We start from the raw sequence: 18,479 nt of genomic DNA on the forward strand, positions 1-18,479 counted from the left end.
TGCAGATCTGTCATATATGACCCTAATTATGTCAAGGTAGTTTCCCTCTATATCCAATTTGTTGAGAGTTTTTATCATAAATAGATGTTGAATTTTGGCAAATGTTTTCTCTTTATCTATTGAGATAATCACATGATTTTAAAATCATTTCTTAAAGTAATCTTTATATCCAACATGAGGCTGGAACTCATAATCCCAAGATCAAGAGTCACATGCTCTAGTGATTGAGCCAGGTAGGTGACCCTTTGATCATATGATTTTCATACTTCATTTTGTTAATCTGGTCTATCCCATTGCCTGATTTGTGAATGTTGAGCCATCCTTGCATCACTGGAATAAATCCCATTCGATCATGGTGTATGATTCTTTCAGTATAGTGTTGAATTCAGTTTGCTAATATTTTGTTGAGAATTTTTGTGTCTACCTTCATCGGGGATATAGGCCTGTAATTTTCTCTTCTTGTGGCATCCTTTTCTAGTTTTGGTATCAAAGTAATGCTGGCCTCATAACATGTGTTTGGAAGAGCTCCCCCCCTACGGCTTTTTGGAAGAGCTTGAGAAGGATTGGTATTAATTCTCCTTTGAATGGTTGGCAGAATTCACCCAGACTTTTGTTTGAGGGAAGGTTTTTTTTTTTTTTTAAGATTTTATTTATTTATTTGACAGACAGAGATCACAAGTAGGCAGAGGCAGGCAGAGAGAGAGAGAGAGAGGAGGAAGCAGGCTCCCTGCAGAGCAGAGAGCCCGAATCAGGACTCAATCCCAGGACCCTGGGATCAAGACCTGAGCCGAAGGCAGAGGCTTTAACCCACTGAGCCACCCAGACAACCCTTTTTGATGGAAGGTTTTTGATTACAGATTCAATCTCCTTGCTAGTAATCGGGTTGTTCAGATTTCCTATTTCTTCATGATTCTGTCTTGGTAGATTCCATGATTCTAGAAATTTATGCATTTCTTCTATGTTGTCCAATTTGTTGGCATATAATTGTTCATAGTAGTCTCTTGGAATCTTTTGTATTTCTGTGGTATCAGTAGGAACATTTCAGTTTTGGTACAGGTATCACAAGAGATGGTATTACCTTCCAAACATTTTCTGTATAATTTTTTCCAACATAGTTGAAATCATGTTATATTCACTGGTTTATATCCTATTGAAAATTTTCACTGTGAAATGTGACACATATATACCAGACTATGTTTGTGTGCTTGAATGTATACACACACAGGACTAAAAAAAGAATACATTAAAAAGCCCATGTAAACACACACTTCTTAAGAACATTACTAGTACCTTTGAGGTAATCTGTGCATCCCCTTCTCTTTTCCAAAGTTATCTTCACTTTTATATTAATCATTCTCTTCTTCTTCTTTATAGTTTTCTCATAGATGTATGTATTTTTAAACAATATATTCTATTTCCCATTTTGGGACATTATAGAAAAGAAATTATATTGTATATGTTCTCTATGGCTTTTTTTTTCTCAGCATTACATTTCTGAGAGTCATCCATATTGATATATAGCTATAATTCATTTGTTTTTGACTACTGCGTAAAATTCTGGTTAAATATTTGGATACATGACAATGTATCCATTCTTCTAAGATACTTGGGGTGTTTCCCATTGTTTTGCTATAACAAATGATGCTGCAGTGAAGAATTTGAAATGTGGGTCCTGTGCATATACATCAGAGTTTCTCTAAACTGTATACCAAAAGGGGAATGGCACGCACAGCTGCAAATGCCCCGTTTTTCTTCACTAACCCTTGATTCTGTTTTTAGGCATTCTTCCTAATTCTCTTCAATGATTGTATTTTATCTCAACAAGTGCCTGCGCTAAGCCACATCTCTATTGTTGACCATCCTGAGTTTGTCCCCATTTTTTTTTTTTTAACCTTTAGACACACTCTAGGGATTTTTTTTTTCTTTTGCACAGAATTTTCTGCTTTTTAGGTCATTTCCTTATGAAGCATTCCCAGAAGTGGATTTCTTGAATCAAGGTTGTACTGATCACCATTCAGTGGGAAGGTTTTTACTGCCGATGTACAGAGTAATCATCATCCAAGTAGTTGTTAATCCTGTGGGCATAATAAATCCTTTAGAGACTATGATTATGGGTATGGCTGTTCCTCCAAAAAAACACACACGTGTACACATGCACACCACACACACAAATTATTTGTATTCACAAACAAAGCGGAATGCCACTTCAAGAGTTTCACAGACCCTCTGAAGTACATATGCTAACATCTCTATTAAAGAAGAAATACTGCCTTGCCTATGAATATTTCTTACACTTTGCCAATTAAGTTCTCATACCAACTCTTGTATCTGTCAAGTAACTTTTGTTTCAAACCACAATTTACTGAGCATTTACAATGTGCCAGCACCGTGCCAGATATTAGAGATAGAAGAATAAACACTCCTCGCTTCAAGGAATGTAGAGTCTACTGGGGAAGCCATAAAGTTACAAGTATTTCCAATAAAACATGTGCAATAAGAGAGCTATTCATTAGTCAAAGCAGAGATACAAATTAAGGATTGGTCAACTTTCCTTTACCAAGGGGTTGGGAAGAGTGAATAAACATTCTCAGGGATGTTATAGATAGGAGAAACCGCACCAGCAAAGGGAGAAAGGCATCATATAATGTGGCACCTATAGGAAGTCATACATGAGTCAAGTATTATTGGGTTAGAATAGTAATGAATGTAAGGAAGGGCTGAGACTCTTCCTTATTTGGGAGTGAGATAAGAAAACAGTGTGGACATAGAATACTGTAGCTGTTGGTCTGACAACAGAAACTGCAAAAGATTTCCTCCCAAACACTTCCTTTATTACCCTAAACCTACTCTTATTAAACACAGAGGAAAATATTTTTCCTGTTTTTTGTGCAACTGTCTGAAAATCCAGTGCTCAACATCTAAGGTTTAAAAAGGACTTTTTAGGGTGCCTGGGTGGCTCAGTGGGTTAAGCCGCTGCCTTCAGTTCAGGCCATGATCTCAGGGTCCTGGGATCGAGTCCCGCATCGGGCTCTCTGCTCAGCAGGGAGCCTGCTTCCTCCTCTCTCTCTCTCTGCCTGCCTCTCTGCCTACTTGTGATCTCTCTGTGTCAAATAAATAAATAAAATCTTCTTTTTTAAAAAAGAACTTTTTAATACAAACAACACATTAAAGTCTGATGGCTTTCATTTTTAAAGTGGAAGTATCAGGAAGCCAGTACATTAAGTATGGCAATAATTTCTTCATAAAATTGTCTTGAAAAGCTAACTTACATGTAAAACTATGTCTTTTTAACATTCACCTAAAATAACCTCTTTCCAGCCTGTCAGTAAACACTTCTAATACTATCATCTCATGAAAATCATTTTGTTGTTTTGAATTCAGTCTCACTTTTTAAATGTAACTAAACATAATTGTTCCTTTGAAGTCACTGGTTTAATTATAATAGAAGATGTGGAATTTTTGTAAAACATAGGCCCCGTATACTCCTATGGAAAAGGAATACACCCAGTTTTAATAACCTAATAAAGGTCTTCAATAGACTTTCATCCGAAGTACAAATACAATACTATAAAAGTAATATTTTTGTTACTGTTTCCTCCTTGTGTGCTAAGATTGTACATACATTTCCTTTCTTTTGAAATTTTGTTTGGTTAGATTTCTTCCATGTTTATTCCATTTCCTCAAAATTATACCCAAATCATATACATTGAGACCTACATGTATAGAACCACTTGTATAAAAATACGAGGTGGGATTATAGAGTACTATGACTTGTTTTCTTGTGTGACTAGGAAAGGAAAAACAGGGTTTTGAAGTTTAAATATCTACTGTCTGAAGTTGAATAAGCCAACCAAAGTTTATAAAGGTCTCAGCATGAAGGAAGGCCAGACTTAGTGTTTCTTTTTTGTCTTTTTTTTTTTTTCAGAGTACCCCTTGGATCTCCAGATGGCATCCCATTAAACACCAGTGAGCTTTGTCAAAATACAGGATCTTCAGGGGTATCTCAAAATAATAAAAAGATGTACTCTCATTGCAGGTCTAACAAACACATAGAACATGGTTCCCATTAGATTTATCCTAAAGGAAGGAAATTTTTCATAGGTATGAAAAAAGAAATTCAAAAGGAACAAGTTTTTTCTTTAAAATTTTCATGGAAATCCCAGTGAATCTCACAGGGGACAGGCAAAAGCACAAACAAGGATTTAGGTTAATAAATGCTTTTTTTTTTCCCCCTTCAGGGTGTTTTGTTTTGTTCTAAGAGGGGGAATCTTACAGCACTTTTTTTTCCTAAGTGGAAAAACATTATTCAAAGGAAGTTAAAACAAAAAGTATGGTCAATAAATGAAGGGCTCAAAGATTTTCATGAAGTGGTTTGAAAATAAATGCTCTGTGACATATACTCACATACTTCCAACAACTCTGACCACATTAAAAAAAAAAAAAAGTAAAGCAACAAATATACAATAGGTACAAATTATATACATTTATTTTTTTAATAATTTTAAATAACACTCTTGTATAAATTCTTTTCATATATTCAAATCATACACAAATTTAGAAATGCATCATGAAGCCTAGTACAGCATAGGTAGGAGACACGTTTTTATAATTTGTGTTAGAATTTTAGTGACATACAGATGAGTTTAATGTTTCAGAAACATTCCCTAATCACTCGGGCTGACATGTAATGCGGGACAGAGTGCGTGTGGCTAGCATGAGAACTCAGCTGCGGATCACGGGCTCTGGGCTAACGTGGCTCACGTGGTCACCCCGCGCTGCAGTGATTGCATATGCAGAAGGAACAAGTAAGAGAGACTCCCAGCTGCCTTTGGAAAAGCATCATTCAACCGCTGCCACCTTCACAATCCGTAACCTTCAGTCCATTTGACGTTGTTGGACATCTTCGGATGAACCAGTGCGCTCTTCCTACCTTTCCCTCAGCATAGTCACTGGCTCAGTTTAAAGAGGAAAATTGTCGCTAACCTTCTGTCACTCCCCGGCACACAGCAAACTCCTGTTAGTTCTCAAACCCCATACTGTCCAAGATCATAACAGACCAAAAGTTCTTTGCGGATGAGGCCATAAATGTTTTCCTAGCTCGGACAGGTTACACTGGGTCTCTTTTTTCTTCTCTGAACTTTCTGTCAGAGAGCTTTCCTTGATGCAAAGATTCAACTCCTACCCACACACCTCAAAGTATAAGAACTAGGGAATGTTCATTATCAGTGCTGTTATGTTCACCGTGTGTCCTACAAAAAACAGAGGACCGAGGTGAATAATCTAATAACCTTGTCCCAACTGAGGCTCTTAGGAAGATGTATTGCTTTAGCTCTCTGCCTCCAAAACAGCACGAGAAGGGCTAAATGTCCAGAAGGCACTGGCTGACCGAAATGAACGAGTGGGGAACTGAGTATTGCTTTACTGACCAATTTTCTGGGGGATGTTAGGGCTAGAGAGCAGCCATGTAATCAGACACTGGGACAAATCCTCCCCCCGCCCCAATCTCTCTCTTCCCACCCACATCTGCTCTGTTCTCTCTTCAAATGCAGATGCCCCTAAGAGTTGAAACACATCAAATCCATAGGACCTTGTATAAGTGAGCTTTAGTTTTTATTAGCATTTTTCTCTATACCTGGAGAAATTCCATTGATAAAAGACACCGGGGAGCTTGACGGTGCAGGGAAGGAGAGGAAAAGAAGAGAGGATAGACATAGATATAACAACACTACCTAGGGCATCGGTTAGAAATGAGTCAAGGTTTATGAAAATGAATGAATGAAGATATAATTATCACCTAATAGCAGTATCTGTCATTTATCAATAAGAGTCACACTCGCCTTATTTGAAAATAAACACATCTCTCATCCTTATTTAAAAATTCTTCCAATATTATCTCTCTAAAGGAGAGGTGGGATCCCGGTGCTGAACGCCATAGTTCATGGGGATCCTGCTTTCAGAGGAATGAAGATTGTGTAATGCATATTCCCTACTAGTTTCCTAGCCTGATTTTGCTGGTAGATCACTTCATGATTGATTTAAATTCTACAGCAAAATTATTTCCCCCAGCAAAAAGAATATTGTTTAAAACAAATTTTAAGATCTTAATTTTTTTTTCTGGAAAGAATTAAGAACATGACCTAGGAGCTGTTAATAAGTACTTAGAGGTTAACATTTCTTGTGATTCAATGTTTGCAATATCTCTTAAGGTCTGTTTCCAAAAAAAAATCTCTATATGGCCAGAATCTGGACTATTTGGTTTTGGCGCTTAGACCCTGACAAACACTCATGCTTTCTCTATTGGGTTAGCTTCTACTTAACAAATGTTTTTTCTTTACCACCCCAATCCGTCATGTTGTGGGGGTGGGGGTCAGCAATCTGGGAGAGAGGCAGGTGTGTCAGTTTACACAGTTCTTGGAATTGTGCAGTGCCCAGTCTGTATGTGCATAGGTGGCAGCTGCTGGGGAAAGCACATATCCCCCCTGTTGCTTGTGAGGATTAGTTCACTTTAATGAAGGACAAACTGGTAGTTCTGTTTTCTTATCACCAATACTAGCTTCAGATAGTAATCCTCCTGTGTCCTTTTCACAATATCCTTCCCAGCTGTATGGTCGTGGACTGTACCACAGAAGTTAGAAACAGTCACAGACAGGACTCTTCCCCCCAGCCTTCTTTGTCTGTGGCTAGGTGGTTTCTGCATTGGCATATACTTAAGAGAACATGTGCTTCAGTTAGGAGGCCTGATCCCAAGCCTGATAATGACATACAGTATAGCCTTGAACAAGACATTTAACCTCATCTATAAAATGGGGACAATAATTACTTCCTCAGGGGGCTATGGTGAGGAACAGAGGACACATATATAGAAAGGTGCTTTGTGAACTGCTAAGGGTTCTATCAACATTCACAGATTTTAATACAATGTAAGGTCACTAACCTCTACTCTCATGAGCAATGGCCAAATGTTCAGAGCACCCCGGGTTACCAGAAGTCCATTATCTGTCTGTTCTTCCTCCAGAACATCATCTCTAAAACCTGAGAAAACTTAGGGGTGTCCTATTGAGGGATGACCAAATTCCAGGTTTTTCTCCGGGGGAGTTGGGCAAGGCAGTCAACTTGGATTTCCTAGGTCTGATCTAATAAATCTTTGCTTTTTTTCTAACCATTTGACAGTTTGATGTTCCTAATAAATATCGTCTTTGACTTCTTGCTGTTTGTCCTGGCTTGCTTAATCTACAGTCAGTATCATAACAGATGAGAGCTACAGTACGTGGCCTCTAGGGAAAAACCATGTCTAAAAGCAAGGATGTAACTGTACCCACCCACCTCCAGAACTACCCTCTCACTGGACAAGAAGATAGCAGAACTGTAGCTCTGTAGGAACATGGTACACACCTCATCTGGTGTGTACCTGGCATCTGGGTGATAAGCTTTCAAATGTAGAAGGTATTTTTTGGAGAAGGATGGAGGAAGAATATAAATATTTCACAGGCGTGGAAACAGGGGATTCCAAGTGATAGGATGGCTTTTCTTCTGGAACTAAAATATTTCTAATTCCTTTGGAAGACTATCTTTTACATTTAGAGACTTTCTTTTTTCATGAGGATATGTTCTACATTAATCTATGTAAAATATGCAGACTGGTTAACATTTAATCGGGGGAGTCCTTTGGAGAGTGCAGTCTCTGTCCCAGCTTCACTATCAATGACTTAAAAATCTATTGCTTGTATCTATAGTAAGTCAGAGAACATATAACTCTACTTTGAGACTGAGAAAGGGAAAGAAAAGTTAGAAACATTCAACCTCTTATAAATTTCAACAGTGTCCAAAGAGGGACTAAAAATGACTGATGGTCACCAGAGTCCCAGCTCTAGCAATATTGCCATCTATGTTATGCTATTTTAACCAATCCCGTATTTTCTTTTTACAACACCATTAACTGCTGTACAAATAAATTCTAGATGATAAAATATGACATGATTTTTTTTTACAAATAGATACAAATACAATGTTGACCAGATATGCTACATTAACTATATACACCTTATTTCTCTAGAGGCAGGAAGAGTCCTTATTTTTAGACAATTTACCATTTACACTGAGCCCTAAGGAGGACCATCAGCTTCCTGCTCCCAGATGTTGCCTTCATCTTTCTATCATTAGAAGTTTATCCTGTGCTTTGATCCTGTCATCGAGCAAGAATTTAGGAAGGAAAAATCAGCCTTTCTAAAGATCTTCTTGAGACTCTTCTGTCCTTATTTTAGAAACAATTGAGATTGTTTATTGTGACATGGCCCAGACATTAAACTTTCTTCGGTGATGTCTTTTAGCACAGTAAAAGGAATATCATCCCTGACTTTCCTTTTTAAAAAAGGTGTCTCGGGAATGGAGATGAAGTCTTCGGGCAGTCCTTCCCTCTCCACTTCCATCCTGTTTCCGCTGGTTTAGTGAACACTTCCCCGGGAGTCCATTCAGAGGTCAAAGTAGATGTGGGCTGCACTGCGGGATTCAGCCTTTCTCTACTCCCATGCAGTTTGGTACAAAAATATACTTTACTACAAGTCCTTATTGACAGTGACTGCTTCAGATCTTCATGGGGGAAATTAAGAGTAATGGGCTAAGTGCATTACAAATTTGTACCTGAAAATTTCAGATGCTCTCTATGCATTTGCAAACTCTCCCCAGGCCTTGTCTGGCCTAGGAGCTGATGCAGTCTTAGTGAGCCCTGTGTTCTAACCATCCAGACAACGGTTCTCGCTCCTTAGGCTTTGTAGTTATGTATGGGAGTCGTCAGGGTCAGTTGCCCGTTGGGAGCCACTTCATTACCATCATCTTCCAAGAGTCCTGACACATCTGCATTGGGAATGCTGTCATGGTAGCTGCTGAAACTGATATTGTCTTCTTTTAGCTCGATGGTCCAAAAGGGGGCATTGAGTTTCCGGTTTTGGTACTCCCGGTACATATAGACGGCCCCCACAAAGCCCATCAGCAGCACCACCACAATGATGATGACTGTCAAGATGATGATGTTAAACTGGGTCCATGAGACGTCAGCTAATGCTGACGTGCTGTTTTCAGCAGAGCTTACTGAAAAGATAGTCTGCAGGGTTGTGGGGGTAAATGTACTATTTATAACAGGGGTGGGCACTGATGTGGTCAAAGAGGCATTGGAAACCAAAATGGTAGAACCTTCAGGTGTTGGAACAATAACTTCTGAAAATAAAAACAGAGAATGAAATGTAAAAGACAAAATTATCTAGTTTTAAGAAACAATAAAAGAAATACACATGGGAGTGGAAGTTGGTATGGGATGTTGACATGATATTCTGCTTTAAGGCAATGCGAGTTAAAGATAATTTTTAAAGAAATATAGTGAAAAGAATCAAGGTCTAGAAAGCTAGATAATTACATTCTATGGCTGTTCTCCATAATGTATAATATTAAATCTTTGGGAAAATTCTGATGTTGGAGTTTCCTATCCTTGATTCTTGGACAGATTCACAGAGATTCCTGCAAACATTAAATACATCATTATTGAGTCCTGAGTCACTTGGGTAAAAGTGACAGGGATGAAAAGGCAATCATTTGAACTAAAAAGTTCAACATGTCTGATGGCATTTCATAAGGGTGAAATTCTCTTCAAAAGAGGCAAAAATGGAATAAAGAAAATTGTATTTCTAGTCACTTCTGAAAAACACAATTTAAATGTCCAAAGTTGATGTCAGCCAAGAGAAAACACAGCCTTCCTTTAATCATATGTGTAGTAATTCTTCCTTCGTGTAGATCATGGATGATTTCATAATTAAAGTGCTACTGTGACACAGTCCAGTAGAAATACCCAAAAAAGGCTTTGGAATCAAGTAGATCTGTGTGACTATAGATGAGTAAGTGAATCTTGTTAACACTGAGCCTTCTCATCTGTAAAATGGGAATGATAGTACCTACTTTGCGGAGTTCCTGGGAGGGTTAGCTGAGACAGTGTGCTATGGAGCGTTACTGCAAAGAACGTTCCCAGGGCTCAGCGCATCCTAGGCACTCGATAAAATGCTGCTGTTGTCATTCTAATTCATCACCACAGTCAGACACATTAATTTGTCGCCAAAAAAGGTATTTTTTTTTACATTATCTAGTAACTAAAAAAAAAAAAATCACCATGATCCTATCAGCTAAGTATAAATGAAGCATGCCTCCAAATGTCACTAGTCCTCCAGGCTAGTGACAGCATTCTAGCTCTGTCTCTTAACCTTGATCACAACAGAGTAAGGATATCAAGAAAATGGCAGAGGGATGACACTTGACACTTGCCACAGATCATCAGCCCAGTATTCAGCATCTGTCACGATATCAAAGAGTGGTTTCTAGAAGAGCATGGTCTAATCACTCTGTGACCCAATAAAGCTTGGATATCTCTAACTCATCCTGAATCTCTAATCATCAATTTTTATCTAAACCTTTATGGACCTTAACTGCAAGAAACATTTTGCCATATGAGTAACTTTTTCTTTTAAAAGTCAAAAGGAATATTATTACTCTTTCCTCTTTCCTTCACCATCCATGGGAAAGTCAAGCCCAAAGTGAGGGCAGAAGCCACGGTGGACTCTTGTTTCTCAGTGGAACTTCTGACCAGATTATAGGTCCCTACTTCCAAAGACCTTTGATCGTCCCTGGGAGTGATGAGAATATAGGAAGGAAAGGATAAAAGAAATGATAGGACTTTTAAATTATTAACATAAAAATGAAAATAGATGAAGAGAAAATGTGGGAACCCTGAAATGACTTTGTCGTGGGCCTCAGATTTCTGGAGTTGACTTTGGAGCAGCAGGGGAGCAGCAAGAATAGAAGGAGATCCCTTTGGGCAAATATCTATCAAAATCTATTTCCAGAAAACTCCTCTGGTGGGATTGGAAGGTTTTATAAAGCTAAAGGTAGGTGTCCTGAACTTTTCATTGCTAGGCTTAGATATTAAATGTACCACCTTAGGTGAAGTTTTACCTTTCTTGATGCAATTTCTCTCCAGATCTCGGACATAGCCTTCGAGGCAGTTCTCACACCAAAACCCAGTGGTGTTATGGAGGCAGTTGATGCATTCACCGCTCTCGGGCTTACAGATCTTTGGAGTTGTCATTGGGTCCACGTGGCCATGACACTGGCACTGGGTGCAGATGCTGTCAGAATTGTAGTAGCCATTTTCACACATGTTGCAGTTCTGGCCTGTGTAACCATCTTTACACTGGATACACTCAGGTTCCAATTTACCCAATTCTAAAAGTGAGAGAACACCAAAGTAATTCAGCACAGTCCCAAGCTCCAGTTAAAAATGCAAAAAACTGCTAGTCCTCAAAATGGTTTTTAAACCTTCCCTACTATCTCCTCTCAAACGTAAAGAGACTAATGATCTAGCTTATTTCTTAATTCTTAACTATCCAGTTTATTGTAAAAATGATGGGGGCCCACCCAGGTAGAGAACAGAAGAAATATGTTTACATAAGGAATACGAATAATTGTAATGATGAGATACTCATGATTTTTTAATTGCTTTTTTAGTCCTGACAGATGGAATAAACATGACTCTAACAAAACTTCCTCATCTCTCCCTCAAGCCTCATTTCATATAGGTATTTGGATTTGGCTGCAAATCCCTAGAAAGAAAAACCTTTGCTGTTTCTATAACGCCTCTCACCCCCTCTCACCCTATTCTCACTCCTCTTTACCCAGAACTTCATTTTTCAACACACTTGAGAGGAACTGATAGCTGATTGCCTGGTTTTTCCTCTCAAAATCAATAATTCGAGGAAGGCCTTACTTAGGACACAGCTGCCTGTCGATGTCACTGCTGAACAAGGGCAGCGAAGACACTCTTTCGTGGCGCCAGGACTCAGATAAAAACCTTCTTTGCATTCTTCACAGTGATCCCCTTTGCTATTTTCCTGGCAGTTTAAACAAGCACCTAAAAGAAGCAAATTATTTTAAGAAGTTAAAGATTTACTCTGAAAGCACAATAACTGTAAATAAATTATTCCTGTGACCAAAAGACCTTATGAGTTCACCGGAAGAAGTGATCTGACAGGAATTAGATAGAGTTCAGTTTCTACCCCATCTTATTTCTACATTGGCCACGTCTGTGAGGTCTGTGTCCCCTTCCAGATTGTAAACTCTAGGGAAAGTCTGGTTACATGAGTAGAGAGCACTAAGCCTGGGTTGATGGTTGACAACATATGGAAAGCAGGTCAACTATTTGCAAGTTAAAAATAAAAACAATCTAAAGAACTACTTAAAAAAAATAATAAATGATATACTATTTTCATAGTTTGGATACTATAGTTAAATAAGTGAACTAGACCTATATGTATGAATATGAATGAATCTTGAAAGTGATGTTGGTTGAAAAAAGCCAATTACAGAATGACAAAAAACAGATAAAGAGTACTTCTTTATCATGTAAAATTTTAAAAAACATACTGGGGTGCCTGGGTGGCTCAGTGGGTTAAAGCCTCTGCCTTCAGCTCAGGTCATGATCCCAGGGTCCTGGGATCGAGCCCTACATCGGGATCGCTGCTTGGTGGGGAGCCTGTTTCCTCCTGTCTCTCTGCCTGTCTCTCTGCCTACTTGTGATCTCTTTCTGTCAAATAAATAAATTTAAAAAACATATTAAACAATACTAAGCAAATGGATACAGAATATACTAGGTAAATGGATACATACATATGATATGCAGTAAAAATTAAATGTGGATTGAGGAGGTATAGGGGAATTTTATGTTCTGCTTATCTTTGTGGAGAGAAGGAGAAAAACAAAAAAAGGAAAAAAAGAGAGGACTCCAATTGTATTTCAAATTTGCTATTTCAAATATATAACTATATATAATATGTGTAAATATTAAGCAAAATACCAAAGTGTTAATATTTATTAATTCTAGATGTAGGTATATGAGTATGTGTTATTTTATTCTCCATAAATTTTTATATTTTAAAAATTCAAGATCAAAGTAAAAACAATTAATAGGAGTGCCTGGCTGTCTCAGTCTGTGGAAAATGCGACTCTTAATCTCAGGGTCATAAGTTTGAGCCCCATGCTGAGTGTAGAGATTACTAAAAAAAAAAAAAAGTAAATAAAAACTTAAAAAAAGAAAATGGGGCACCTGGGTGGCACAGTGGGTTAAACCATTGCCCTGGGCTCAGGTCATGATCTCAGGGTCCTGGAATCAAGCCCCGCATCAGGCTCTCTGTTCCGCGGGGAGCCTGCTTCCCCCTCTCTCTCTGCCTGCCTCTCTGCCTACTTGTGATCTCGCTCTCTGTCAAATAAAAAAATAAAATCTTAAAAAAAAAATTAGTAGAGAAAATGAAAAGGAAGGAGTAACAGCAAAGTGATGTATTCTGTAATAATCCTCATAAGGTACCGTATTAGTAAAGATACTGTCCTGGCACTGAAGCAGCACAGTGTCTGAAAACAGAAGATGAAAAAGTATAGTGTAATTAACAGCCCTTCTGTAAGGGGCCACAAAGATGCACAGGGACTCTTCCAACTGCCATTATAGGAATAAGTGAGAAAATATGACATAGAAATCTAAGACAATAAAAATTCACATGATAAGCCAAAAACCATTCAATACTCAAACTATTCATAAACAGTTGTATTTGATTTCTTTTCAGTATGAGTAAAATATTTACAAAAAAAGGAGAGAGAGACTGAGGTTGTGAAATAAAATGGTCTGACAACTGGATCAAAATTTGAAAAACCAAATAATGACAATGTTATTAACACACATGGCACATCTAAATTCTTAAGTGACTACAACAGAATTCCCCCAAACTTTATGAACAGATGGGGAAAGACAGGTTCTAAAGCTTATTACCTAAACAATTAACTTTGAACTGAATCAAACTTGCATGAAAATGTTGCTTTCAATCATATAATGTTTTTAAGATTTTATTTCTAAGTATCTCTACACCCAACAAGGTGCCTGAACTCATGACCCCAAGATTGAGAGTCACCTGCTCTGCTGGCTGAGCTGGCCAGGTGTCCAGTCATATAACTTTTTAAGGCCTGCTAGTGTTAATGATAATTTTCACATATATAACAAAGTGGTAGTATATTTTCATATGGTGATAAACACATGAGGCACTGATATCTTTCCAGATCTTATATCCTGATTCCCCTTCAGCTATGTATGTTTGCGACAATAAAAATAGCTAAAAAATACATACTAGGAAACTGCAAACGGCAGATTTTGGCTCTACAAATAATATAATCTTTCATTTGTTGTTTGTTTAGGGAGGAAGGAGGAGAGGTGGAGGGAAAGGGAGAGAGAGAATCTTAAGCAGGTTCCATGCCCAGCAAGGAGCCCAACACAGGGCTCCATCTCACAACCCTGAGATCATGACCTGAGCCAAAATCAGGCGCCCCAACAGATAAGATAATCTGAAATGTTAAAGGGTTCTGCAGTTAGGAAAAATCAAAACCTGCATTATGTATAAAATGTGGCCACCTGCTTGCCCCTTATTAAAAATGTGCAACAGAAATAATTTTTAAGAAAACAAGTTCTGATAAAGTCCTAAACTTTCAAAATATGTTAATAGTCCTCTGACAGAATATGGATGTTTGAGGAAAGATGTGTTCCCATAACATGCCATTTGCATGTGACTAATGGGGCAAGAACAGGTCCTATCACTATTCTTATTTAAAAATGATAAATAGGGGCGCCTGGGTGGCTCAGTGGGTTAAGCCTCTGCCTTGGGCTCAGGTCATGATCCTAGGGTCCTGGGATCGAGCCCCTCATCGGGCTCTCTGCTGAACAGGGAGCCTGCTTCCTCCTCTCTCTCTCTCTGCCGGCCTCTCTGCCTACTTGTGATCTGTCTGACAAATAAATAAATAAAATCTTAAAAAAATATATTTAAAAATGATAAATACATATACTGTTAATATCTTGCTTCTACCATGCTATTGGGCTTACATGCTTATTGTTTGGGGGCTTTTTACTATTTTAGATAAAATCTCAAGCCTTGGCGCTTATGACAATATCATTCTGGTCTCTTAAGCCATTTATATTAGAATACAAATTTTTTTAGAAATTATAAAATTTTTAACAATTAAACATTTTTCCAGAAGAATTTATTTGTTTGTTTTATGCCATTCCCTACAATGAGAAGTCAATGAGGAAAAAAATAACCCTATGTGGTAAATAAATTTTCTCAAAAGGAAAGATGAAAACTTTACTCAAAAGGTAAGATGAAAACAAGTCTAATAATAAGACTCATTACTCGACACTGCTTCAAAAAGAGTATGCACCTGGAACACAGCCACAGAGAAAAAAAATTAATAAGTTATGACAGATAGACATAAATACAGCAGAGTGCTAACAGTAGCTGTGAGGGCAACCGTCCTTTTGGTTTCTCCCCTCTAATTTTCCAGCATCTGGTCTGCATGTATCCTTTTTTTGTTGCTGTCTCGATTTTTTTTCCTGATTACAAAGCTAATATACTATAAACTATCACATGCATATTATAAAAATATTTTAAGAATGCAAGCAAGTTTAAAACATTTCATGAGAAACTTGGAGGAAATGTTTTTATAATAATAATAAAGATCATATCCTTTCAAACCCACATCCCGTAGGAACTGATGGTGTGGATTTGCCTTTCTAACAGCTTATAGTTCCTCCTGAAGAGGCAAGAGGGCATAAGGAACTTGGTTTTTAATGTCAGATCTGAGTTCCACTCCCAATGGAACCTTTTACCAGTATGAGACCTTCAGGAAGTAGCTTCTCTGACTCATTTTTCTAATCTAAAAAGTGGGATAATTCTTGGGCTAATGATTTAATGTAACATGAGTATTTCAAAGAGTGAAAAACTATTCCATAAGACAAATATTTTCTCTCTATGTTACAATTTCCTCATCTATAAACTAAGAAAGCTGCACTGGATTAAATCTAAGTTCCCATTAAAATCTAAAAGCTGAGGTCTCTCTTTTATGATAAAAGATATGTAAAATTTAGCTGAAGTTTAATTTTATTATACTTTGCCGGCAACCTCCCAAAATACAATAACACTGTCTTAAAATTCACATTCTTTTTGTTGAAAGATGGCCAAAGGAGCGGATTACCAATTTAAAAAAAAAAAAAAGAAAGAAAGAAAAAAAAGAAGTGAGTGTTTCCTGAAGATGATCTCATGCTCGCTGGCTAGGCAGCAAACCAACCTGGTAGGGGTAACCAGGAAGGCAACCAGTCAAAGAAAAGAATGTGGGGCTCCTTTCCAACCAAATTCAATGCAACGCTTTGAAAACATAAATCGCCACCTGTAAAAAGACTTGTCCTTATTTATTTTGTCATTTCATAGTTTATATATAAACCTGTCGGAAATACAGCAATGTGCTTTGTTATGGGAAGAAATGCCTGATCCTCCCTATAGAGGAGAAGGCAAATTTTAACTGTCAAAAAGAGAGAAAGCCAAGCGCAAGTGAACAAGGGAGAGTAATAGATAAGGTCGGAGAGAAAGGCGGGGGCCACAAAATGTAAAGTCATGCGGGCTATAGAAAGAAGTCTGAATTTTACAGCAGGAGGGACAGGAAGCCATCCAAGGGTTTAAGCACAGGAATGACATGATGTGGTTTTACATTTTAAAAAGATCACTCTGCTTGTTCTGTGGAGACTGGACTGTGGTGGGTTGAGCTCTGGCGTGAGAGGACAAGAGAGAAGGCAGAGAGATAACATGAGATCAGAGAGTGTCACAGTAGTTCAGAGATGACAGGGGCTTGGACAAGGATGACTGTAACAAAGGTCATAAACAGTGGTCAGATTCACGGTGTATTCTGAGTGCTGGGCTGACAGAACTTGCCAATGGATTGGTTATTTGCAGTGAATAAAAGAAAGGAACCAAATATGACTTATAGGCTTTGGACTGCGCAACTGGCTGAATGGTGTCAGTCACCAAAATGAAGAACACGAGGAGTAAGGCAGGCTTGGCCTACAGGGTAAAATAAAGAATTGTTTTGGATATCTTGGGGTTTTGATGCCAGTTGAGGCATTCAGACAAAGATGTCCGATGTACTATTAGACCTTTGAGTGTAAAGATCAAGGGAGAAATATAAATCTGGTAGTGAGCACAGACGTAGATGGCATTTTAAATTAAATCCAGGGGACTGAATGAGATAACTTAGGGGACAGTATAAATGGAGAAGACAAACATGTAAGATTTATTTATTTATTTATTTTAGAGAGGAAGAGAGAGAGAAAGCACACACGCAGTATGGGGAGGTGCAGAGGGAGAGGGAAAGAATCTTTAAGTATATTCCCCACTGAGCATGGAGAACGACACAGGTCTTGATCCCAGGATCCTAAGATCATAACCTGAACCGAAACCAAGAGTGGGAAGCTTAACCCACTGAGCCACCCAGGTGCCCCAAGAAGGACAAAAATAAATAAATCTTCTAAAAAAAAAAAAAAAAAAGGAAAGAAAGAAAGAAAAAAAATACACCATGTGAACATAAAGTTCTAGTTTGAAAAAATAATAGCCTGCCCACCTCCATTTTAAAGTTAATATATACTCAATAAAGAAAATCTAGAAAATACAGGAGAGTAGAAGAAAAAAAAATCACCATAAGAAATATGTCACTAAGATTTTGAATACTTTTCCTGGAAAACTTTCCTTATGTATAGAAATTTAAGTTTTGCTTTTCAAAGAGTCTAACTATATGGCCATGTCATTTCATACCCTGCTTTTTTCACCCTCTCATGTTGTTATATACACCACTCTTTAAAAAATTTTAATGACAACCTAATAGTTGCTATTTATTGATTACTCATAATAAGCCAGGTACTGTATTAAAGATTTTATAAATAATATTGCACTGAATCATTACAGTTACTGTTATTAACTGCATTTCTACGTGAAGAAACCGGCTACGTAATTTGGCCAAAGTAAAGACAAGATTGCACTTGGCTGTGCTCTTAACTGCCTAGGTAACATAATTGGCTTCATTATCTGTTAATAGAAATAGGGTTGTCTAATTTTTAGAATTATAATTCTAATTTTTAAAATTATAACTACCACTTTAGTAAGCTTCTTTGAACACAAAGCTTTTTATGAATTTAGAATTATTTCCTCAGATTTCTGGAAACAAAATTACTGGATCAAGGAGATATTCTGAAGACTGCAATACACATTGTGGAACCATTTTCCAAAGTGTTTTTCCCCAGTATATTTTATCACAAAAAGGTTACTTTAAAATCTGGCTCATCTAAAACACAAGGTCTAGAAAAAGACTAGAAAAGGGAAACATAAGGACTGTGAAAACATAGTAAGTGGCCACCAGAGGGCAGTCGTATCACAGCGCTGTTGGAAACAAATCTTTGAGACAAAAGGAAAGGCTGATTATATATTAAGCTTGCAGGTTTAAATTAAGTACTTGCATCCCTTCATGTTGAGTTCCACTTTTATTATATTTCCAAACAGAGAACCCGTTTATTTCTCTTATTATTAGCTGCTTTT

At 37.7% G+C, this 18,479-nt stretch overlaps 1 protein-coding gene across 1 annotated transcript in view; it reads right to left on the reverse strand.

Annotated features, from left to right (window-relative positions):
* Nucleotides 1-4,468: 4,468 nt before the first annotated feature.
* The window catches only part of MEGF9 (multiple EGF like domains 9), an 84,297-nt gene continuing 70,286 nt past the window's right edge, over nucleotides 4,469-18,479 (reverse strand). Inside the window, exons 4-6 of the mRNA XM_004775645.3 lie at nucleotides 11,801-11,944; nucleotides 10,990-11,259; nucleotides 4,469-9,210 (exon numbers count right to left, since the gene is read on the reverse strand). Of these exons, the coding sequence (XP_004775702.2) occupies nucleotides 8,759-9,210; nucleotides 10,990-11,259; nucleotides 11,801-11,944 (866 nt within the window). The 3' untranslated portion in view covers nucleotides 4,469-8,758. The remainder of the gene's footprint in view (nucleotides 9,211-10,989; nucleotides 11,260-11,800; nucleotides 11,945-18,479) is intronic.

Source organism: Mustela putorius, unplaced genomic scaffold (assembly GCF_011764305.1).
Source record: "Mustela putorius furo isolate JIRA1106 unplaced genomic scaffold, ASM1176430v1.1 tig00000596_pilon_pilon_pilon, whole genome shotgun sequence".
NCBI classification, from domain to species: Eukaryota; Metazoa; Chordata; class Mammalia; order Carnivora; family Mustelidae; genus Mustela; species Mustela putorius.